Source organism: Cyrtonyx montezumae, unplaced genomic scaffold (genome assembly GCF_038088225.1).
Source record: "Cyrtonyx montezumae isolate F1298 unplaced genomic scaffold, pur_monq_1.0 scaffold_7, whole genome shotgun sequence".
In the NCBI taxonomy this organism is placed as follows: Eukaryota; Metazoa; Chordata; class Aves; order Galliformes; family Odontophoridae; genus Cyrtonyx; species Cyrtonyx montezumae.
Window position 1 is genome coordinate 30,876,889 of NW_027072078.1, and position 25,885 is coordinate 30,902,773.

Here is a 25,885-nt window from a genome sequence, read left to right on the forward strand (position 1 = left end):
GATAAACCACTGTAGTACAGTGTAATGCCAGAATGAAACTGGGGAAAAACAGAACAAAGGAGACCAGATTTCAGAGACATAAATCCATCTATCATCCAACTCAACATGAGGATATTTCCATCTATGTGGAGCTGGAAGTCCCTCACATGAGAACCCCTCCACTACTGCTTTACCCTGTGTTTGAGATACTTTGTGTTGCTTGTATTAAGTCTGTAAATCAGAATAATTGTAATCAGTATCTGGTTCGTTGTGGCTTCAGCATGCATGATGTTGCTAAAGTACAGCACACTCTGATTTCTTCTCCTGCCTGAATGACATTTTATAGTACCTGCTAGTTATCCATAGATGAATTGGATCATGTTCATTCTGAAGGTAATAAAACAGCTATAAAACCTAGAGAAAATAGCAGTTCACAAACAGAGCAGACACTCGACAGTCTCTAAAACCCAAGCTGAGTTGTCAACGCTGAGACACAGAAAAGAAATCTAATCTATTTTCTCACTTTTGACTTTCTAGCTACTTTTTGCATTTGCTAGCTTTCAGAAACAGGCTATGTCTAGACTTGAGCTGGAAAAAGTACTATCCCTTTCTGGCATCATTTCCCAGAGAGATGGGATTTCTTTCTCTGACTGGACTGTGCCAGTGACCTTATTCCCCTGTGCTGTTCACCCAAGTCTTCACTGGTCTTAGACTTGATCACCTCTATAGTAATGTGCCTTGGAGACACCCTGAGCCACAGCTGACAGCTCACATTCTTGCTGTAAGCTTCTTATAGACATGAGTAGTTACTACCGTACCGTTGATGTGCTTCTCTTTGTAGCTATTAGCTAGAAATTTCAAGTTATTTATTACTAATGTAAGCATGCTTTTTGTCATCACATCAGCATTGCCTTGTGATCTCAGTGTTGTAATCCAGGTGTTTCTTTGTCCTTTATTCCACTAAAAAATCCTGAAACCAGTTTACTCTTCAGTTGGCAATTGGTTCCTTCTCCTTAGCGAGATCATCTGTCTGTTATCTCTTATCTCTCCCACCTGTCAGTTCAGAGCATTATGGACACCTTTAATTCTGATCAGGTTGCAACTGTATCAGAATTTGTGAGTGGTTTAAGAATTCATCTCCTTATTAGCACAATTCAATAAATTTACAATTTGCGTAGTTTTAGAGCTATTAACATTTAGTAGTACACGCTGTGTAGCACATTTCTCATTCAGAAGAACCTCGACAGAGAAATGCTCTTCTGACATATTACACTATGTGGGTCATCATTTAAAATTTGAAACATCCACCAGCACATATATCTTATTTAAAATGTCAAGAGAGAACAGAAAAATTACACTGGTCTAAGAAGCCTTGTTACCAGAGCATTAGAGATCAACCCATTTATCTCTCTGCTATGCCACATTAATATTTTTCCTGTGTTTACTTGGTGAGAAAGGGGAAACAGAGCAGCTGTCAATAGGAAGCTCTAGGGAAATTCTGTTTTTCCATCAGCTCTTAATCTTTATTTGATGAAGTTCTGGCATAACTTTTTTCTCAATTCAGAATTTAATTGTACATCTTCTCTTTGGCCATCCAAGCGTGCCCTAAAATCTTCCCCTCCTGAATGTCCAATAATAAAACTTAGATTCTCCATTTCTTGCCCAGAATTTTCCCATATTTGTGAGCTGGTTGAACTTCCCCATTCACTGAGATCCCTTTGCTTACCATCACAAACAATAACTCCCAGAACATCCTACTGGAAAAATCCTTGAAAAAAGGTACAGCTTTGACTTCCAAGTTACAACAGAGAGTGTTATGCTGGGATTATAGAAAAAGGAAAAGAAAGTGTTTTTCAGACTTAGATTGGAATTATATTACAAATTTTGGCAGTAGCTGCAGTTTAGAGACCATGATGCTTTACTCACATTTCACTGACAGAGACTGAAAAGTCACCTGTGGTGTAAGAGGGTTTAGGTACATGCGTACTTCGCACTCAAAATAAGCACAGGCAAAAGCTAATCCCCTCCTTGAAAAATATGGAAATAGAAGATATCAGTAATGTATTTTCTGTAAGAGGTGGTTAGATGTGAGGCTTATGCCTATATTCATAGGTGGACGGAGTAAGTCACCCAGGCTATTAGGCTGATGCTGGACTAATGCAGCTCAGCAGCTTATGAACCTAATGTGCTCTGCATCCAGATAGGTCAGTAAGTGAGCAAAGCAGTTGCACTGCATATCTGATAGGCATATTCAGCCTCAGTAAACTTTGGGCTCCCAAACCATCACTTCTGTGTTAATTGACTTGTTGGTTGCTTTAATTATAGAATTAGAAGAACAGCATCTAGTTCAATGTCTGTGAGCTATGTTTCAGCCTGGGAGAAAATGAGATTCTGTTGCTGCTTTTGCTACCTGAGTAATTTTCTTTCACCTACCAGTGCTATGACCAGTAGGGAATATTCTGTGAACTGGCATTATAACCATTCCTTCCTCTGTTGCAGACTCTTTTGTTTGTCAAGTGTGTTTGCAGCTGTACATACATCATTCTGCAAAACCACTCATAATTTGCAAGTTTGGAAGACAAATTTGTTTTGTGTGTCCAAAACATAAAATCATACAGTTCTGTCTCAGTGCCTATTGTGGAAGAGAAAACACGGGATCTGCTGCCAGTTCACCCACTTCTCTTTACTTAGGAATCTCCCTTAAACAACTTCAGCATAGAGGAAGTTAAACTCTTATTCAACTGCTTTGAAATAATTTTTACAACTTCTAAAACTACAATCAAGATACCCAATGCAAAGGCCTGTAAGTAAGCCAAACAGTACTATCTTTTGATTAGGGGAAAATATCTGCTGCAAAAAGAAAACCACAGGTCAGGCAGTACTTCTCTTCAGGTACAGTTTAGCTGTATGACAAAAGAAGCTCTTCAGACAGCCACCTGATGGACCACTGGGATCAATTTGGCAGAAATATTCCCTTCTTGATTTGAGGCAAGCCATACCTGCATTTAAAAAAAAGTACCACTGGAGGTATCATGGTGGCTCAAATGGCCTACTGACAAAAGAGCAAATATTGAAAGGTGGTGTTACTGTAGCTGAACTTAGCAAATCCTAGATATGAATTGGCAATAGAATTGCAAGGGAGGTATGAGGGGGGGGGTGAAGAAAAAATGTATGCTAGTTAATTAATCAAGGGAAGACTCTAAGCTACTAGTAAGCTATGAAAAAGGCAAATGGTTCTGTGATAGGCCCAATGAAATAGTTAAGATAGTGTTGAACAGCGAGAGTGAGAAAAGAATAAATGTATGATGAACACAGAAATGGTTATTACTGACTATGTATCAGAACATTTTCTGAAGCATCTTGGTAATATCAAGAGGTAATATCAAGAAATACATAAATTCAAGATAATCTCTTTCATACTAGACAATATCAAAATAATGCCTGTGTTTTAGTATAACATACGGGTCTGAAAATAAGAAAACCTTTAAATATGAAACATAACCTAATGCATTACAGCTTTTATGTAAGGTACATGGGTCTGCGTTCCTACGAGGCTCCTAACTTTTAGTTAGTACTGTTTTTTAGACAAAGAATTGGAGGTAAAGTACTAGGACATTGTAAGAAGGCATTGAGCACTAAGTTGTATAGAAAAAATGAGCCTCTAAGGGAAGTAGAGTAGTTTGATCATTTATAAACATTGTTGAGTTGGGTTTTTGTGTTTTGTTCTGTTGTGGTTTTATTTATTTATCGTTGCATTTTGTGATGCTTTCTGTAAGCCTTCAACAGAAATTTTAACGGCCGTGTTTTGTGAAGTTGTGTTTTCTAAAAATGGTGTGAGATTTATTGATTGTGGAGATGTGAACGTGCTCCCCAGTGTTCTATTTTCTTTTAGTTTTCTTTAATAATTGTCATCAATATCTTTTTGTAGATTGTTTACAGTTATTTATGAACCAGTCATTTTTTTTGTTAGAGATATACTGTGTTTTCCCAAAAACTTCTATCCCACCTGCCAATTTATTTAAAGCTTTAATTGAAAAGTTCTCTTCCAGGGATGGAAAGCTCAGCATGTTTGCTGAGCTCTCACCCTTCACACAGAAGACTTGCTTTCTGTTCCTTTGTTACTGTCTTTCTCTGCTCCGTGCATTCATTGGCTCTAAAATGTTTTCTGCTGCAATTTTTAGAAGTGTTCTTCCTGTGTTTTTCTCTGAATCTCCAACTAACAAAACAGGAAGTAAAGTAGTTCTGTTTGAAAACACTATGGATCATTCACTTAACCCCTCAAAGTCAGATTATTGCCCTTTCTTTTGTTATCCATTGCACACCTTTTGGAACTAAGCTTTAACTCTCATTTTTGTGTTCTTCCTTCTCCAATTATTTCAGTCCATAGCTGTGTTATTTCAGCAGCTATAAAGACAACATTAAGATAGATTTCATAAAGCTAAATTATATTTTCTATTCTGGAATTGGCAAGATATTTTACTTCAGCTCAGCACTCAGAGAGAAGGAAAACTTAATAAAAACTGTGTTCTTATCTGATGATGCCTCGTGGGCCTTCAGACTCTCTCTTGACTTGAACAAGTTGATAGATATATGCAGAACTGGCGAAATCAAGGCAGATCCTCTCTGAAGCATCCCTATCTAATTGTCTGAAACTTCTATGTAGAATCCTTTAGAATTGTAATAATAGATTATAAAAGTTCCTAACATATATGGATTTTCTTTTGAAGAATAGTTCATCAAAGGAAAAATAGCTTAAATTTGAATATTTTACTGATTTTTTTTAACTTGATTCAAGAAGTAAATGGTCTGAAATAATAATTACATTGTTTTGCGCTGTAAACGCATAAAAATGAGTTACTTTACATATGAAAGCCAAGAAACAATCTGAGTTATGCTTTGCTGGAGAACAGTAATGAATCTATTTTAATACCTTAAAAGCGGATATAAATACCTTGAGTGAAATCATGCTTTAACAAGTTTTCTTGTGGCAACCATCTATACTTTTTCCTACACATATACATGCAAGTGTGTGTGTGTGTATATGTATATGTATATATATATATATATATATATATATATATATATATATATATATATCAGGCCTTAATAGCTATGAAGAAGATAATGGTCCTCTTTTTCTTCCCACTGTAATGTATTCCACTTTGTATTGTTTACCAATCCTTTTCATTATCTTTGGCTTTGCTTCCATACTGAGTGGCAAAACTCTTGCATTACTTGAATGAGGCCAGGATATTGGTCCAGTATGAGTTATAATTTTAAAAGGCTTCTAAGTGCCTTTAACAAAACAACAACATTATCAAATTTGTGGAAATAGGGTTTGCTAGCGTATGAAGTTATGAGCTGTTCCAGCTAGATGATTAAATAGGCTTGGAAATTTTAAGAGGGGATAATCTTGCTCTCTATTCTGCTAATGTAAAAAAAGCAAACACCAAAATAAAAGAAAACAACATCAACAAAGAACCCCTATAGGGCCTCTATCCTCCATAGATTATTTCATGGAGACTGAGTTGTTATTATCACTTAGAAGTCATGATGGCATGGGGATTGCTTAAGCAAAAGATGGTACATTCTTGGTAGGAGAGAAATTTAATCTGTGCTTGATGCTCTGATGGAATGTAAATATTATTCATGGCGTATAGCTTAGTTCTCTTTCCTAGTGGTTTTATGGCTTGGGCTTCATTGGGCTTCTATTGCTGAGCTACATCATTTCCTGAATGTATCATCCGGATTGGAAGCACTTAACTAATTCTGGATTGACAGAGTATAAGGATCAGTGAAGCTGGAAACTGTTTATATTTTGAACTATCTAAACATATTATTCCCACTGTGACTATTTTAGATATTATTTGTGGGTCACAGCATACACTGTGCAGACCCTTGTATTTATTCTGAAAATGTATGATGTTATATTAAGTATTCCTAAGGAGAAAAAAGCCATCTAACAGACTCTTAGGTTCCCTTTCTGCTCCAGTGCAGAAGTGGCTTTTCAGAGGCAATTGCCTACTCAGAGGGCAGAAAAGGGTCACAACTTATGTCCAAAATGTCTGGCTGACCCTCTTGATGGTTACTGATACATCATTTGCAGAAATGTATTTTTCATAAATCTAAATTTGTATGGAATGTCTTTGTATGTCATCTCTAACCACACTTCATCTGCCATTTCATCACATACTCCTAAAAGGAGCCTTCACAACATGACCAGTCAGTTTGAAAAAATGTATGTTTGGGCCTGAAGTACACGAAATGGAAACACAGTTTAGGAGAGGAGTAAGCAAATTCCAACACAAGTTCCAAAGATTAAAGATGAACTCTGTGTCCAGGGTTTCAATGGCCAGTCAGCTGCAGGCAATGCTTCCCAGTTTCTGAGTCCACAAGAATCAGCAGCTGAGATCTGTTACCAAACAGAGCCAGATTGAAGCAATATTTAATTTTCTATTTATGTTGTATTTTTATTATATCTTTTTTGCAAGGTTCCTAGGCAACTTCACAGCTGATCACTGCAGCACCAAAATATTCCTGCCTTCAACCAAGTGTCATGTAAACAGTTAGGACTGATTGGTTCCTCATTGTACTGTGTCCTCTGAATGCTTTAAAGTGTGTGCAGGTACTGTATGTCAGTACATACAGACTTTGTAGCTGAAAGTTCTGTGTGTGATGTGCCTACATTTACACACTTTTCATCCTCCCAAGGCTCTCCCTGTTAGGGCAATGCTCTTCATTTAATGGAATCACATCTGATTTACACTCTTGTAAGTAAGACTGGAATTTGAGCCTTGATCTTTTTAACACAAATTCATCAATTCTGTTTGATGAAAGGATTCCACTGTGTTCTTTAGTCTCTTCTTGAAGCAAAATCATTTAATTAGTTCCAGGCAGTAAGAAGTCCCTACTCTTGTAGTTAGCCCCAGAGCTGGAACCTTGTGTTGGCAACCAAAGCTCTTATTGTCGTGTTTTCAAGGAGTCATTTATGTTTCACGGACAGTGATCAGTGATGACTGCTAACAATGACAACAATGATTTCAAAGCTAGAAGTAGAGAGTAATGTGTTCTTGTGTTAGTGCTCTTCTGGAGCACTATGTGTTTAAATGCATCTCTTCTTCTAATTCATATATTATATTCAGCTTTTAAATTCACACCTGGATGTTAGTTTGACAGTGGTACAAATTAGAAGGTCACAGAAGTTTCCCTGATGTAAAATCAAAGTGAATTCAGAAGCACACTCTGGGTATTGGAACAATGTAAAATAGAGTACATAAACATAACAAATAGCTGGCAAATCCAAAAGTATATCAAGTGGCAAATGTCTATGGTACTGCAAATTAACTGCTGTGGAAGGAGTGTCTGCAGTGGTGCTCAGAATGGAAAGAGCAGAGCTCGCTTACAGAGATCATAAAATAATTCTCTTCTCTCCCCTAATCTTTGGATCCCTAAACCAGAAGAGGCAGAACAGACCAGCTCTGAGCAATCTTTTATCAGTGATGGATGTGACACTGCTTTGTCCAGTAAAGTTGCTGATTTACTAATAGGAAAAAAATAAATCTTTAGTGATGACACCTACCTCTCTAGCCTGAAAAAGGAAGTTCAAACAGATGGGTATTTCTGAGACTGTGAGTGATGATACAACCTAGAATAATACCGGTAGCATCTGATGAGACCTAATGTTGAAACTTACAGTCACATCACCAGCATCCCCTGTCCAGATATATTCATTTTCTTTATGCTGAGAACATGGCCTATGATACGGCAAGGTTTGATATAGTAGATGTGGCTATTCAACAAAAAGGCAACAGATGTTTTATACAAATGTGAAATGTGCCCAGTGAAGCCTGGACAGATTTAAATTCCTCAGACTTTCCTTCTTATTGCACTGCCAGCAAAATTAAGAGACTGTTGATGCCATAGTAAATTCTAAAAAAAAATAAAAAAAAAAAAATGTAAGTCATCTGTTTTATGGTTTTTGGAGGGAGGGAAATACTTTTTTTTTTTGCTTACCTGAAATCATAACGTATGAGGATGCATTTTTAAAACTTATCATTTATGTATGAAACTCCATATGGGTTTTGGTACTTGAAATTTTTTTTCCTCGAGTAATCTGATGGATTTCAAAAATAATTGCAATCAAGTCTGATTGACTTGAACTGATACAGACCACGTAAAGCATCTGAGAAGAGAATGAGGCCCTACACTGTTGGCAGAGAAGCCAAGGGGAGCTTAGAAAATCACCTGTGGAAATTATGGAGTTTGCAGTATGGCAAGTGCATCAAAAGATTAATACCCATCACATATCAATGCTGAACAAATGTGTTTTGCTGATTAGAAATAAGAGACACTTAAAGCCATTCAGTTTTTCTTTGTCACAGGGATTTAGGAAAAACATTTCTTTTGGCATAATTTTTTTCTTCTATAGTCTAAAAAGGCAGTGGGGTAATTTTTGTGATTTCTGTATGAAAATATACTTATCCATTAATCCTTAACTAGAAACAATAGAGTATAACTTCACATCAAAAACAACTAATAAAAGTACAAAATAGGAATTAATGAACATTTTCACATTAAATTTAGTAGAGCTGGAAAGAAGGGGGATATGCAATCTCAGTACCTTCATAAGCACTGCAGCAAGCTGAAGAGGATTTGTTCTGTTTTGTTTGAAGAGTGGTAGCATAAGTTACAAGAGAGAGAAGCTACTATTCTAACAGGGAGGTTTTCACAATATTCTTAATACATAACTGTACATAAAGTTAATTGAAAATTCATTCCTTTTTGTCTGATATCTTTTAATCATCAGTGCTGTACAATACTGCTGCTTGAGCTAGCAAAGCACATGTGAAAGAGAGTTAAACCAATCATTTTGGTTATAAATTAGGACACATAAAGCTGTAGAAATTTCTTTCATTTCTAAGTACAAAAATGAAGGACTACTCTCATTTAATCTTGAGGAACATGACTGTTTTAAAGGCTGGTCTTGCCCGTGGCATAGGAACATACAGACATCTTACATAAGGCAAGAAAGATAGAAAGTAATGCAATTACAGTTCCCAAAGCCCAGAAAAATGAAAATTGTTTCTAATACTGAGAAGAGAGCTAAAGATTTGTTTGATTTAAGATACAAATAGCTGTATAGTATCTGTTCTACTCAGTTGCATTGAAATGACCTTTGGAGTATAGAACATATATCCCATTATCTAATTAATGGCAAGGTGGGACTTTGGGCAATGACAGAAATGTTATTTTATTTATATGCATAGTGATTTATATTTTTTGGCTCAACTGCTTTTACAGCTTCACCAAGTTATTTAACAGTCAATAGCCTCTCTCACAAACTAATACAATGTACATGAGTATGTATAGACAGAGCAAGGAAAATGTTAGCTTTATTTTTGGTGACCTTTAAAATCTGAGAACTGGCTAAAATCAATTTATAGTTCAAAAAGACAGGATGATACCCACTCTAAACAGTGAAGTTGCTTTGGCTTTGAAAGTGTGCATTAAAGTACACCACCCTAGGCAGTAGCCATTGATTTGGATACAGAATGGGGAGTGATGGTAGGTTTGTGAAGTGTAGGAGGTCAGTGAACACTCTAATACATTTCAAGTGAGTCTGTCTTGAATGCTTAAGAGAAAGATTTAGAGGAAAAACAGGGAACCTGACCTAATAACTACTCTTATTAGGGAGTAAACATGAGTTCTCTTGGCAAATCACTCTGTGCAGTGAGAAGAGTACAGCCATCCAGACTGTCCCTAGAGAACTGTGCATTGAATTATGAGAATTTCATTGAGAGAGAGCAAGATTGGATGACTGATAAGAGGTTGCTATGCTATTGCCATTTTCTGCTTGAGGTCAGGACCCAGCTTTCCTCCCGTCACAGCAGAAGACCTCTTTAATGATCAGTCCTCAGAGATTAATGGGCCAGCTGAGTTTCAAAACTCTCAAAGGAAGAATGCTGCTCATACAAAGAATGCTATTGAAATGTTTTAATTGTCTGTTGCCATCATACTGCTGCTATGGCTGTTCTTACATGGTGCTCTGTTCATCATCATCTTCACAGTTACCTTAGAGAGCAGACACAAATAAATTAAGAGGGAAGGAAAGCAGAGTGGTACTGGCATGTGTCATGCTCCTGTCCCATGGAGGAGGAAACATGTTTTGAAATCACGTCTGCAAGGTGGCAGAAATACAAATGTGGTGATTCATACATCTAGTTAGTCCTGTCCTGAACAATTCTACCCAGTGGCAAATGAGGGGCTGAATATTGTTCCTGAGACAGGGACTACTGAAATAAGACTCGCTGCTTGTTAGTAAGAGTGTTCACAGTTGGAAAAAAGGCACTGGGGTTTGAATTTAAATCACGTTGTATTGTAATGCTGCACTACTTCAGTTTCACATACAGCCTTTGTCTGCAAAACTATTTAAAAATTACAAAAATTACAAAGTACCTTGTCTGGGGGCTTTGCTACAGATTCGTCCATTTCCAAAAAACCCCATTGGACATCGGCCACAGACATACCCAACGTAAGGGGGTTTCCTGTCGAAACACAGCACTCCAGGAAAACATGGCCTATTGGCACAGGTGGTAACAAGGGGCTGATGTGCTGCTTGGCCTAAAAAAAAAAAAAAAAAAGGAAGTTCAAAGGTCTCAATCAAAACGCATATTTTAAAGGAAGTATGTCTAAGGAAAGCTGAAGTTTTATAACTGCTTTTCTTCTTTTGAAGAATAATTAATGTACAATGTTCCTAAACCTTGTGCCAAGCACGAGAATGTCCTGTAGGCACAGCGTAACAGAACAGCTGTTTCTCATTAAAGCAAGATCTATTAGTCCTCTACATATTTACAAGTATATAACTCAAAGCTTTTTGGCATTTATCATTGATAATATAGAAACTGTAATTTTCTGCGTAAGCGAAAGATTAACTCAGTAAGAAACGGTTATTCAGATATCATTCTGGTCTCATATAATTGGAAAGTAATCGTCAAACCTTATAGTACATATATATCTTTAAAAATTCACTGACATGTACTTATGCTTCTGATCTAGAAGTCGTCTTCAAAGTGTTGAACCTTGTATGACAAGAGTATTTTAATTATCTTAGAAATATGTGCAAAATTAAACACTGGTAGTATATTGTACTTTATCTCTTATGATGTCATTGAATAGCACGATTATGAACTCCCTGTGAAGTATTTAGTAGTGTCGACAGAGAACAGATGATGAATAAAATCTTAATGATGGTTGTAGATCTTTTATAATGGCCTCCAGTGAGGTTTCTATCACGATTCTCGAGCATTTTCTGTGTTGTCATTGTGTGTTGTATACAACAGTATGACAGATATGCATAAAAGTCATTTTCTGGGTTGGTTTTGGCTAGCCTGGCGCAGATATACAGAAGAAGATGAGAAGAAAAGAACTTATCTCCCACTTATGTCCCTACAAAAGAGATACACCAAGTCTAAACTATTCTGTTCCCTGCTTTCACTAGAAAATCAAAGAAAAATGAAATACTGATTAGAAGTGGGTCAACATAAGCAGTATACACTTATTATTGAAAGTGCTGTAGTGTTCTGTGTCCTGCTGTAATGATGACAGTCACAGATATTCTGGGAAAAGCATCTTCTGTAGTCATGTTGATTTATGCTCAAAGCTTGGTCTTAATGCAGTGACTGCTGGCAGATGATGGAATAAAATTCACCATCACTTGTTTATTGCAAGTTGGCATAAGCTGTCATTCTTATCATCTTGTTTTCCATTGATCACTATGATTCGGAGTGATTGTGTCCTATCTCAAAACTGATGAGATTCTTCTTAAGCCTGCCAAGTCTGATTGCTGCTGCTGTAAGGGCTCTTTTCCCATGCAAAATTGTTTAGCAGCAATTTACAGGGTGATGTATTGAGGAGATTTTAACTCTATCTTTCTGTGATGTATTATGAACAGTTTATGTTTACTGTTAAGACATTTAAATATATAATTTCTGAATATGTAAACTGCAACATGGGCATGATTTAGTGGACATGGGGGTATGGGTTGATGGTTGGACTGAACGATCTTAGTGGTCTTTTTCAGCCTTAACAATTCTATGAACTGCTGGAAAATATTTTGTAGTCTTGTATACCTACCACGATCATCACTGATGTTAAAATTCTTAATTACAGGATAATTCTTTGCCTCTAAGGGTTGCAGCGGCCACTCAACCTCAGTTTTGTTTGGATCACCTTTGCCATTGCTGTTGTCAATGATTAAAGCTTTTGTAATTTCAGCAGCGTGCACAGCTGTAGAAAGAAAACATGGAGAAGAGGAAACGAGGTGTTAAGGGCTTAGCTGTGATTGATGATAAAAAGCAACAGTAACAGCAAATCAGATAACTTGACAGAAGTTTGTCCTGGAAGCTGACCATCAAGCAAATAAAGGCAAATCAGGTGAGTCAGCTGCTGGTATTCAGCAAAGCTTCTAGACAAATATTGAAACAATTACACTGCAAAAACTCAATAATCCTTGCTTATCTGAGAGACATACTAAATATGCACAGTGATCTTTTATTGAGCTAAGGGCAGTAGGAAGGCATCAGGCCTCTGTGCAGTATGTGCTGTTGGATGAAGACAGTACACAAGTGTCTGGGATGTGAAGTTTGTCTGATTCCTGCCTCTCCTTGAAAGCTTCTTCCTGAGACTGCATTGTGTGTGTTTGCTGGCTTTAGTTCAGCTTGTATGTTTCAAAGTATCTGCGCTAAGTGTATATGGATTGCTGGAACCTTTTGAAAATATTGATTTATACAAAGTTGGAAGAGAATTTCTTGGGTGACCTTGGGATTGCCAAGTCTGCATGTGCATGTGTTGCAAGTTAAACAACTGTTGCCTTAGGTCTCCTGGAGGGTCTCCTGGATTTTCTGTACTCCTAGCAAAGCTATGACGCATGACTATGACACATATATATGTTGAATAATGCAGTGAGCTATAAACCACTTCAGCAGTTATAAAATTACTTCAGATTTCTTCCTCTGTGAAGCCTTTACCCTTCAGCGAGGGAAACATTGGTGGGCATGTTAAGCCTGTGTGTTAACAGAAGGCAGGATGATTTCTAGTTATTCTGTTTTGCTTGTTCTAACAAAAGTGTATTTTAGAACTAAGGAAACATATCTGCAATTAAAAAAATGCATAGAAAGAAGTTATGATTCTGATACGTTCTGAAAAAGAGCACAATTTTGTTTAAACTTCCTTGTTAGCCAAATTGACTAGAAAAATAGAAACTGGTGAAACAGGTGCAAAAACACTTTGAAACAATCAGAACGGCTGAACAATATATTAAAGAAAACACTTCTATTCAGATATTTGGCAATGTGATTAAAGGGATTCTTAGTACACCAAATAAAAGCATTTTTTTTCTTTTGGCAATCAGTATAAGGAAAAGTTAATACCTGTGTCATTTGCTTCTTGGGCTTAGAAACCCCAACAAATAAGTGCAAAACGCATCAAATGTTGAGTTTTCTTGTCCTTGCCCATCAAGTGTCATTATTGGACAAGACTTACGTGTGTGGGCCTGAGGAAAGCAGAGTGTGAGTATGTCGCATCTCATGCAGTGGAAAGGTCTCAGTGTGGTACAAAGTCCCTGTAGCTTCCTGCTCAAGAGTTTGCAGAGAATTGCCTGAGCAATGCATACTGAACAGGTGTGAAATTGTTCCTGGCCTTTTATTTTGCTTGTTGGGAACTGTGGCATGACTTCACACCAAATGTACGCTCAGCAGCTATAGGCTTCGTCCTCTTGTGGAAGTATACCTCAGAGAGAGGTGGAATTTGTGAAGGTCTTCCATGTGGACCTTCTTCCTCCTACACAACGTCCTTCCCGCTCAGCATTCATACAGAATAGAACTAATTGTGGAGGTGCTCCCCAGCTACTTGTTAGCACATGACTTATTTAGGAGAGAAGTAGTAGGGAATCTGGAGAATGTCCTTGGCAAATGATCTGGCTGACTTCTTAAAAATACCTTTTCTGTATGCTAAAGTGTTCATTCCAATCAAAATGAAACTAAATTGCAATGAAAAACAGCAAACGGAGACCAATTTGCAATTATCCATATTAATATAAGATGACAGTAGTCTGGTTTGTATATTTAAAAGTCTGTCCTTGAAGTGAGTGACAAAGTACTCAATTGAGGATAGCAGCAGTAGAAGTGGGCCTATTTTTGCCCTTCAGTTATAACATATTGTGCTCTTACATTTGCAAGTTTTACCATTTCCTTCCATCCCACTTGGACAAATTCCACATATGTATGATCCAAAGGTATTCATGCAGGACACTCCCTGAAAACATAGACCCTCTTCACATTCATTCTTGTCTTCCTGACAAGTAAGCCCTGTGGCAAAACAAAGAGGAGGTTAATAATCAGGAGATATTCCCTTTTTATTCTTCAGTTCAAATATTCATTCATACCGAGTCTTACTTCTCATCTGTAAACTCATTACAGGGGATGTCAGTCATGTTAGCATCAAATTCCCCACAATTGCACTTTAACATGCTTTTATCAGACTATTTATTACTATTCTTGTTGGAACCAGAAGTGCTGAACTTGAGACTACTGCTCCTAGAGAACTGTGCATGTTAAATAAATTATCGCTCTGCCTTTCATGCCTTACCTGCTGTTTTTGTTATCGTGTTTCTGTGAGATCTTTGTCGTATACCAGAGAAGACAGTGTCACCATTTTGGCTGTAGGATACAAAGAGTCACATACTGACACACTGTGCTTTTCATTTCTATGGGAATGTCACACTATTAATAGCTTACTGTTCAACAGCCTGATAGAGTCTGGCTAAAGGTGAATCTGAAAAAATGATTAAATTAAAAAAAAAGAAATTTTTTTTTCTATTTAAATTAAAATTTGAAGGAACAGTCTGAAAACGTCTCTGAGCCCCAGAGCTGGTGTTCAGGAGATAAGTTACGGTAGGATCTAAACCCCAAACAATAGATCTTGGCTGTTGGTGATTTTGGATGTAAGCATTTTTAAATCCCTTGAAGTAATTCATGTTCAGAGTCACAACGCTGGATGATGGAATGGATACCTGTAGAGGAGGCTGACCTCAAAGCTAAAATGGCTATCTGAACATGAAATGATGTGGAGTAATCGTATACAGTGTTGTTTACAGACTCGCTTGGGCTTCAGATTAACATGCTGCTGGGTATGTGCACTTGGGAAAATTTGCTTGACTGTTTTTGGTTACTGAAATATGCAGCCCAGTCTTGAATCACCTCATAATAACATCTGTATTAAGGAATATCTCTTGTTCTTTGCTCCTTGTAAGAATTCCCAATGAGACTGGGAGGCTTTCTGGGGAGTCCAAATGCCTTCTTCCAAGTATACTATAAGGTGCAGAATGGCTCGTTCCTTGTTGGATATCCAGGTTGAATAAGATAGAATATCTTTTTTATTCTTGAACCTTCTTTCCTCAAAACATTATTTGTCACAGAGGAATGAATTAGAGAAACAGCACATCGTTATTCATCTACTGCAGCATAATCTCTCATTTCTGCAGTGTTTCAGATAGCTTCCACAGCTCCTTTCAAGTTAAAATAGCATCTTCAGGAAGAAAATCTAATTGAAAGTCTCTCTTGGTTGAGCTGCCTCAATAGAGCTAGAGACTTCACCTTCTAATGCCTGCTTTGTCTTGTGGGCAGAAAAAAAAAGAGCAGCAGAACAAAAGTCATGTCCCTTTTCTGGTACCGTCTGAAAGGAGGTTGTTCTGGTTGTGCATGTTTCTTGCTTAGGAAAGTACTCCTTGTTTCATGAAAGTTGGACATCACGTAGTGTTATAATTAATTTATTTTTTCTCTTTTGTTACATTTTGGATTGTTTATACTGTTTAATTAATACATTGGTAACATCAGGCTGCTTCTCTCTGATCCTGCTTTCTGATGACACCTTAGGAAATTATCAGACATCGCTTAAATATGAAATATCGATTAAGTTTTCTGCTGTGTGGATTAGTAACTATTTTCCTTCCTTAAGTATAATTTAAAGATGAAACATGATACCGTGGACAATAAAAGTAAGAATGAATTTCCCAGTTTGGGAAGTGAGACAAGATCTACGTCTCCCTCAATCACTTTTCCCCCACACTCTATTTTGTAAAGGTCTGGCTTTAAAACTAAAAAATAAGAGAATTACAAGAAGCAAAGAAAGACACAAATAACAGCCTAAATTTTAAAACCCACCCAACCAGCTTAAATGTAGAACTATGCAAGCACCACTTCATTTCACTCAGAGATATAATTTTAAGTGCTGTTTGATGTATGTTGACATATTGTTAATCCAGCAGTGTCTGAGGCTAACGTTTGGAAAGTCTTAAACTTTGCTGAAGGTTGCTGGAGAGGCAGTAGAAATTGATAGAGAATCGTCTTCAACAAGAAATGTCAGTTACTGTACTTGCATGACCTCCAGTGCACTGCAACACAAGGGAGTCCCAATTCTATTGACACAGCTAGCACACAAATGAAAATATTAGGAATAAAAGATCTTCAGGTTGCAAGGTTGAAACATCTGTTTCCTTGCCAGCTCTATTTCTCTGTCCCTGCATGAGAAATTGGCCAAGAATATCAACTTCTTTCATGCCTTGAGAGGAGCTGACCACCTACAGATGCAGAGAAAGACTTTTTGGCTGTGATCAAGTTAAGCTGAATCTAAATGAAGAGGAAATCTCATTGAGAGACTGTAAGGTTATTAAAACCATGAACTTTTTTTTCTCTCCGGTTTTCTCCTCTTCCCCTCTGCCCCTGTATTAATGTACGGATACATAAGAAAACAGAAGATGGTTTTGTGATTTAGTGCAGTTTTTTTAAAGGAGGTATTCTGTTCTATAGAAGATAAGATTCTTGCTTTCAGACCAAAAGAAGAAACAATAGTAATTCTTGTTAACGCTAGTGCAGGAGAATGAATGAGCTTTGAGCACACAGTGAGATAAGCATGTGTTACTCCCTGCAGAAATTGGAAGTATTAATAATTCTGGAGTCATCATCCTCTCACATTTTCTTATGGCTCTCCCTGCCTTGTTCCCATTTCTACGTTATGCACTTAGTCTGACAGAGATGCACAGATGCTCTGGAATTGCTACCATTCAGCAAAACACTTTTTTCCTTATCCTTCTTCTATCCTCTCTTGCAGTGCTGTTTTGGAAGCTCTCAAAAGAGTTAACGTTTTGTTTCTACTACCTGTTCCCTATCATTTGTAAAGATTTGATGGTGAAATGATGCTGTCACTTGAGCGGTATAGCATTGCCTTCTCATTAGATTATTGATGGTTTTCTGGGAACTGAGACATAAACACAGCATCAAGGATGAGCTTTTATTGTTGTCACAGAACCTGCCCTGAAGTAAAATCATCTCCTTCCCAGCTGGCTTTCAGCTCCACTTGCTTATAATTTCTCACCTGCTATTAAAATTTTGAGATGTATTTCTGTTTCGCTCAATCATATTTTTATTTTGCTGTTGATTCTGTTTTAGCTTTTGGGCCAGGGAAGTACAGCAAAAGCAGTGAATATTTATCTAAGCTGACAGGCTTAAGGATTCAGGAAAGCAGTGTTTTTCTGGCCATTAAGGTATCCCATGTCCTTATTTTCAGAGCTAGCTGGATGCTGCTTTCAAGCATGTTATTCTGAAGCATTAGGTATTTCATTTTTGACTGTTCATGTAAGAATAAGAACCACATTTTAGAATATACACCGTATGAGTTTATAAACAAAGCATTGTAATTATGGCAAGCTATTTTATGTGGAATAATACAATTTGATTTAATTCCATCTTTGTGCAGGAGTGAGAAACTGGTGAAGGTCAATGAACAGGAGCAGATACACTGATGTTATTAACTCACTGAATTGTTTTTTATCCATTTAATCTATGTCCTTGAAGGCATTGAAGAAATATTCTCAACAGTATATTTAAAGGATTTGGTTAAATACAGCTGAAGATGTTCCCAAATTACCTTGTGCTCATAGTGACATTGTTTCCAGGGGAAATCAAGACTGGCATTCTAAATGTGCTGATTTTGTTTGAAGTTATTCTGATCAAACTTTCATGTTCTAATATTTTTCTCTATGCTTAGGCTATGTGTAGCTCTCTCATTAGTATTCTGTGGCATAAACACTTTAGATAGCAGATTTTGGCTGTACTGTCCCATTACCTGGAGTCACTATCAGAATGATATGGAACTTCTGGGATGTCTCATCTTCTATGAGCTCCCAACTCTGAATTGCTTTTGTCCCATTTCTACTGGAATCTTATAGTTAATGAAGTCTGAACTTTCAATCCCACATGACTAAAACAGAGAAGGCATCGTGAACTACTGAAAGAGAGAGTACCTTTCTGCCTCCACGAGCCCACTGAGGAAAATCTGTTCATGGTTTTTGTGTGTTTGATGTTGCTTCTACTTGAATTTTTCAGAGAGATAGCACTATGCACTATGCATAGTGAACACTGCGCTTTCATTCATCCCTTCATACGTGAGCAGAGCACATATGATGATGAAGGGATGAATGAAAGTGTGACACCCACAGTATTGACTGCTGCATAGTGCTATCTCTCTGAAAATTTCAAGTAGAAGCAACATCAAACACACAAAAACCATGAACAGATTTTCCTCAGTGGGCTCATGGAGGCAGAAAGGTACTCTTTCTCTTTCAGTAGTTCACAGCTTAAGATTGTTTGTTTGTTTGTTTTTCCTTGCTTTTCAAATGGTGCTGGCCCAAACGGTATCTTAACACAGTTTCTGTTAGTACCCTTCCTTCACTGCTGGGAGGCTGGTTTGACGTGAGTGGGTAGTAAGGCAAAGCCTTCCCTTTCCAATGACTAATCAAACTAATGACTGATATACAAGCGGCTGCTTTTTGAAATGGCACTGATGCTAGCAGTGGAGTCAGGAAAAGGGCAAGTTTAGAAATCCTGTGTGTTCAGTTTTGCTTTGTGCCTCCCAAAAGGATAAACTGCGAGCATAGAGACTGCAACTTCAGTGATGTTCCAGAAGTAGGCATGTTTGGGCTGATGTGAAAGCTTGTTGTGTTGGCAGCAAGCTGTGTTACAAGCAGCTGGAGTGTGGGTTCTGGTGTGGAGGAGGTGGAAGGCTCTGTGTGACACCTGGCAGCAGCTCCACACAGCCCAACACAGCTCCAAGGAGCTCTCACCTCTGTGATCTATGAGATGCTGCTCTCTCACCTGACAACTCAGGTTCTCACTCCCTCTGTTCCTGTTTGCATTGTATGTCTTGCAGCCACCTCTTCTGTCTTCACTGCATTTCCTTCTCCTGATCCTCCTCTTCATGCTCTATATTCTGTGCTTCTAAAAGGAACTTTCTGGGGGCACTGACCACTCTTCTTGCCTGTACCCCTCAAAGTCATATTGTGGTTGCCCCTGGACAATTTAAAAGCTTATACTTTGCTCCATCAGTATATCTGACAACACAGTGGGCTTGTGGTTCTCTAAGACTTAAACTTAAAGAAATCTCAACTGACAGAAAAGGGCAATTTATTTTTGCATGCTTTCCATATTTATCCTTTCAAGACCTAAAAAAAATCATAAACGTCCAGTTCTTTCGCTAGCTTTATTTAGTAAGACCCTTAGGAGTACAGGAGTGTCCTGGATCTTTACTGTAATTTGCTTATCCACTCTGTCTTTCCCCAGCTCATCTCACATGTGGATAACTGGGAAATGAGCTGAGGGAAGTTGAGATAGAGTGGTTCACCACTCTCTTATGTCATTTCAGGATGCAGACCTCTAGGTCATTTTTCCTCCCTTGAGTGTGAATAATTAGTTTGCTGCTTTTACATGTTATCTGTCTAAAGCTAAGTCAGAAGTGGAATCAGGTGTTGACCATTTGACATATTCCTATGGCTCCACTGCACTCAGAACTTCCTGAAATGCAATTTGTCTCCAGCTGGAGCTGGAAGAAAGGATGTCTTACCTCCTAAACCAGGGGGACATTGACAAATATAGCTGTCCACACCATCCACACATGTTCCACTTTTGCATGGGTTAGATTTGCACTCATTAATATCTTCCTGGCAAAACTCTCCATCGAATCCATTTGGACATAAACACAGATATTCACCAAGGCCTGGAGGGAATTTAATATTGGTAACACACGTTCCACCATTGAGACAGCTGCAGGGCTTCACTCGAACCTGAGGAAGGCAAAAGAGACTTGTGATAAGATTCCTCTGAATAATCACTACTGAGAGCTATATTGGTACCCATCAGGAAGGGCCAGGTTTGCAGTGGAAACGCGTTATCTAGTATTATGAATATCTATTTCTAACCAATTTCCTTTGTCTAGATAGATAGTCTCGTACTCAGCATACTTATTTATATGACTGGAATCTTGACTTTAGAGGAATTTTTTTTCTTCATCACTTAGGGGCACATTCTAACTTCTTATAAGAAGCCCTATTTGCTATAACAGCAGTTTTTACATAGTGTCCAAGGGCAAGATTTGTTCCTCATTCTTCAAAGAAATGAAAAATCTCTTCTCTTTGCTTGCCTGTGTATCATCTTACTGTTTTACATTATAAATGGCTCCCAGTCAGGATGAGGACTGTGGCATTATTTACCCAGTTTCTCTTTCAAGGAATAGAGGTCCATAGTCATGTTACATATGGATGAGGACAACATTTCAACAGATTCAAACCTCTGTACTCTCTCATCTTGTTAAACACAGATGAAGCCTGAAACATTTCCCCTTTGCTATCTGTGTTCAGCGGATAGGTATTTTTGATGAGAATAGTTTGAATGAGTATAAATTAGAGTCGTTAGGAAAAATATCCTTTTCTTCACAGAAGTGTTCTTGTGTCAAGGTTCTGCATCCCACTTTATTAGCTCATCGTATCACAGGATTAATGGTAGGCTATGCAATAAAGTCATGCACAAGCTCTGCCAAGAAACTTAAAGTGTGGAGTAATGACATAAGAGCAAGACACCCTCTAAAGATATCATTGAGAATGAGTTATAATCTTGCTTTTATAGCTAAAACTCGGTCTTTTATGTTATATGCTTTTTTTTTTTCTTCTGTGATCCAAAAGCAGAATGTGAATTTTAAAGCAGATTAATGAACCATTAACAGGGTCTGGAAGAGAGTTCTTTCAAACAGCAATCAATAGCACTCTCTCTTGTTCATTGTATATATAGTTTCTATGTTCTCAGAGATATTTATTGCATTAATTGATCATTATTGCTATGCTGCATAATATAAGGGTTTATGAGAAAATAGCTAAAGTCTTTTTTTTTTTTCAGACAGTAACAAATTATCAGTTATAATAACAATTGCACCAAAATGAGAACATGATAAACAGGTGTGTTATGCTTTTTTCTTTAAAGTGTCCTTTCCTTACCTCAACAGCATATCTGCTCTGTGCATTGCATTCATCTGACACAGTAAATTCAAAGGTCTGCATTTCTTGTGAATCAACTTTCCAGATAAGAAGGCCAGCGGGAGAGAGCCTGGCATCCTGCGGCCCAGCCTCTAAGATGAATAGCACAGCTGACCCTTCCGGATCCACCGCTGTTAACTGGTAAACAAAATTCTCACCAATAAATGTCAGCAGCTGGCTGGAGGGGGCCTGGAACACAGGAGGCAGGTTGTCTAAACAGCAAAAATGAAACCATGATTACATAAATTCTTGTTTCTGCCGTGTAAAGATTCACAGTGCAGGTCTTTGTGGGAGTTCTCTCAGTGATGAAAGTATCCTGAGACTGGTGGAGGAAACAATTTAGACGTTAGAGGCAGCAAATGGTTTTACCAAACACATGCTTTTTAACTCCTATTCTACTCATGTTCCATACTGAACTCATTACTGCTGATGTGTACCAGACCCACAGGAGGAGACTAGACATGTCTTTTGTAACCTTCTACTGTTCCATGTCCCCTAGTTCTTACTGCAACTCTCATTGTATCTGTAATACACGTATACTTGTCTGCTCTACTCTACCCTACTCTGCTCTATTCTTTTAAAATATAAGTAAACCAATTCTCAAAATGATGAATGACAAATTGGCTGGGAAACTTTTGGGGGCAAAAGTTGTGTAACTCTTCCATTGAGTAGATTCTACTGCTTTTACATGTGAATAGTAATTAAGCCTCAGCAGTGTGAATTCAGTTGGTCATTTCTGGAATAAAGATCTTCTCAGTGCCTGGAGATGTACATTCACGATACTGAAATTCTCTATCCCCAGAGACAGTAGTGCATATCATGCCAACACTGGCCTTGTTATTTTTAGTGTTGTTTTCATTGTTGTTTTTATTTGGTATTTCCTTAATGATGATAAAAGCCTAATTTTACTGGGCTGTTGTACAGTCAAAGACAAATACTGCCTAGGTTCATAGGTTCGTAGATACATTAGGTTGGAAAGGACCTACAAGATCATCTAGTCCAACCATCCTCCTATCACCATCCCTACCCACCTAACTACTAAATCAAATCCCTTAGCACCTCATCTAAACTCTTCTGGAACAGTGCTAGGGATGGTGCCCCAATTAGGGCACCTGAAGATACTTACAATAAAAAGGTGCAAGCAAGACAAGGTGGAGGAGAAAAGTATTACATTTTAATATTAGGAATCAAGGAAAAGTAAGATTAGATGAATACCTCCAGGTGACAGCAGCAATATGAAGGGCTGGAAATTTCAGCTCAGTGTCATAAGCCTCCTCAGTCTCCTGCCGTCTTTCCTCTTTAACCAGCAGTACAAATTGACGTATACTGATATTTAAAGGAATCTTCTCACAATGCAACTTGTCCATGATTATTTTTAACTTAGAGAATATTTACGATATGGAGGATTAATTTAAAGTCACACTCTAAAATTATGAACTGTATGTTTGTTCTGCTAAAGATAGCTTGTGCCTTTGCATCATCAGAATTTCTTTCGTGTGTGCATATCCTTCTATCAAGCTTTGCTTTCCATAGCATGCCTCACATTAAACAGCTATTTAAATATCTCTGCACTCATTGCTGCTGTGCTATCAAAGCTTTCTAAAGTGCTTCTCCAGCAGATTGTCCTGGCAAAACTGTTGAAATCTTCCATCTGTTAATTTAACTTTTACTTCACAAACAATCAAGCCATGAAGCCCATAAAAGTTGTGCCCAAAGTAATCAATGAAATATTGATGCTGGTGTGCATTTAGAGGTAAACACACAGGTGGTTTTAACTGAATGGAGGGTTACGAGATTTTATAGATACAAAGGAACATAACATCAGATACTGCGTGGCAGCAAACGATCTGGGTGTGTTAGTTGAGAGCTGGCTGAACGTGAGCCAGCAGTGTGCCCAGGTGGCCAAGAAGGCCAGTACCACCCTGGCTTGTATCAGCAGGAGCAGGAGGCGATTGTCCCTCTGTACTCAGAACTGCTGAGGCTGATGTCGAGTGCTGCATTCAGTTTTGGGCTCCTCAATACAAGGAAGACATTGTGACCCTGAGCATGTCCAAAGAAAGGAAACAGAGCTGTGAGGGGTCTGGAGCACAAATTTTATGGGGAGTGACTGAGGGATCTGGGGCTGTTCAATCTGGAGAAGAGAAGGCTCAGGGGAGACTTTATTGTTCTCTATAACTCCGGAAAGGAGGTTGTAGCAAGTTGGGTATTGGCCTCTGTTCCCAGATAACAGCGACAGGATAAGAGGGAATAGCCTTAAGTTGTTCCAGGGGAGGTTCAGGTTGGATATTAGGAAAAATTTATTCTCTGAAAGAGTGATCAAACATTGGAACAGGCTGCCCAGGGAAGAAAATCTAGAACCGACACATCAATCTACATGAAAGCACTATTATAGTCTTCATACTGAACAGATGTAGATGTGTTCCTGTAAGTGGGGAGGTGCACTGTGAGACTGATGTTTCCAGAGTCATGATCTATTTGTAAAGCAAGCTTTAAGCAACAATTGTTGTTTACGTTGGGAATAAAGTCATAAAAATGACTGATTGAATCCTTAGTATTCAGGAGTTGCTTTAACAGGCAGCTATCCCCATGAACCCTGGTAGGAAGGGCTGCACAGTGAGCTGCTTCGTTTCCTTATCACTTAGATTCTGGGCCAAGCCATGGTCTTTTGTGTGGTGTTTCGTAGTATTTGGCTCAGAGAAATAAAACATTCCTTAGAGATACCAAAAGCATACATTAGTGTTTTAAATGCAGTGCTTTCCTCAAATTGTTCCCTTTAAGATTTGTACCTGTGAGACAATCACAGATGTTTTTAGGGTCCAACACCTTTTACTGACAAATATGGGCCCTGCATGTGGTATCAGCATAACAAAAACTTCTTTATAAGGTGTTACTTTCGTTTTTAATTATTCCAATTATTCCCACTGCAGACAGTCCACAAGCTCTATGCAGGATAGATCCATGTCAGCAAATAGAGAAACTGTGCATTTCATAAACTGAGTATACTAAATTCTAAGTGCTAAGTGCTTCAAAATCTTAGAAAAAGCTGTCTTACTTTCATTAATAGACCAGGTGAACTTAGAAATGTCGGGTTCACAGAGAAGACAAGGACTGGTAGGGCTTGACTCTCCTTCCCCATAGCAAAGTCCATCTATATTACAAGTTTTGTCCTGTCAAAAAAGGAAATAAAAATGGGTGGGTGGTGGATGCAAAAAACAAACAAACAAAAAACAAAAAAGAAAGTTAAGAAATAAACAGTTAATATATTTTGTAGATAAGCAAGATCTTGCTTTCTCTTGAAACAATAAATTAAAATCAATTTATATGCTGGTACTTTCTCCTGCCAGGGAGAATGCATGATGTGGCTGTCGTTCAGTTTCCGTGCAAGATCCCTGTAGTTTTTATCCTTTATTTTAGGTAACGTGTAGTGCTGTTTGTCATAGATGAATGTGAGCATGATTCTCTTTTCATTTTAACAGTATGTAGTGGATGTGATCATTATTCCCAGCTGTGACTTCTGATGTGGTGGCTATTCAGTAGCACTCAGAAGTGAGTTCCGTGAAATCTCATGTAAGTGTTTGAGAAATGTGTAGATGTGGTACTAGGGACGTGGGTTAGTGGGCTGTATTGGTGGTGAAATAGCACTACTTTAAGTGCAATAGGTAAGTAAGTAAAAAATACCCACAAAGCCAAGACCTAAAAGGACTCCCATAATTTTTCTGACTTGATACAACATGACAGATCTCCAGCATTAAAATTTGGATGTTAATTAGATTTTATTACATTGTTACTTTCAAATGCTTGAAGTTCTGATGAAAAAGCTGCTTTTTCTTTTTTCTTTCTTTCTTTTTTTTTTTTCCTAATGTGATAATGTGGTAGAGAATAGCCTCCGTAAAAGAGGAACGCAGAATGCAAACTGGCCTGGTATAAAATTTCCCTTAATTGAAACACCTTTTCTGAAAGCATTTTATGTATTACAAAGTCATGTTATAAGAGGAGTAATTAGAACGTGGTTTGATGCAATTGGAAGCCTAGTTCAAATAATCCCTTGAAGCATCTCAGGCTAGAAATTATTCTGACACTGAGAGAAAATCAGCATGTGGAGATGGCGTATCAATTTCTGAGTTCCAAAAATGTAAGAATAGGGAAAGCCCTTGTCATAAAAAGAGCAACAAATAGTTTTAACTGAAGTGGTTACAACATAATTATTTTTAGTCTTAAATTTAAACAGTTTTGCCTTCATTTGGACTTCATAAACTCATTTCTTTTTACTGATTTATTTGAAAAATCTGATCTTTAATCTTATTTTGATAACTGATACTCTGTTGCAATCAGTACAACTTTGAAAACTGTGTTTTCCCATTAGTGTTAATGAGAACAGTGAGGCAAATTGGTTAAGATGTACCTGATTCATTTTCCTTTTATAAGAATGAAGACCAGTGGTCTCCTGTTCACTTGTACTTGTCTCAAGGTAGGAAAGTAGGATGAGGACATTCA

At 37.8% G+C, this 25,885-nt stretch overlaps 1 protein-coding gene across 1 annotated transcript in view; it reads right to left on the bottom strand.

Moving 5' to 3' along the window:
- The window catches only part of LOC136057731 (von Willebrand factor D and EGF domain-containing protein-like), a 161,992-nt gene that overhangs the window by 45,542 nt on the left and 90,565 nt on the right, over nt 1-25,885 (bottom strand). Inside the window, exons 15-20 of the mRNA XM_065750577.1 lie at nt 24,444-24,558; nt 21,353-21,603; nt 19,930-20,149; nt 14,205-14,342; nt 12,112-12,264; nt 10,435-10,599 (exon numbers count right to left, since the gene is read on the bottom strand). Of these exons, the coding sequence (XP_065606649.1) occupies nt 10,435-10,599; nt 12,112-12,264; nt 14,205-14,342; nt 19,930-20,149; nt 21,353-21,603; nt 24,444-24,558 (1,042 nt within the window). The remainder of the gene's footprint in view (nt 1-10,434; nt 10,600-12,111; nt 12,265-14,204; nt 14,343-19,929; nt 20,150-21,352; nt 21,604-24,443; nt 24,559-25,885) is intronic.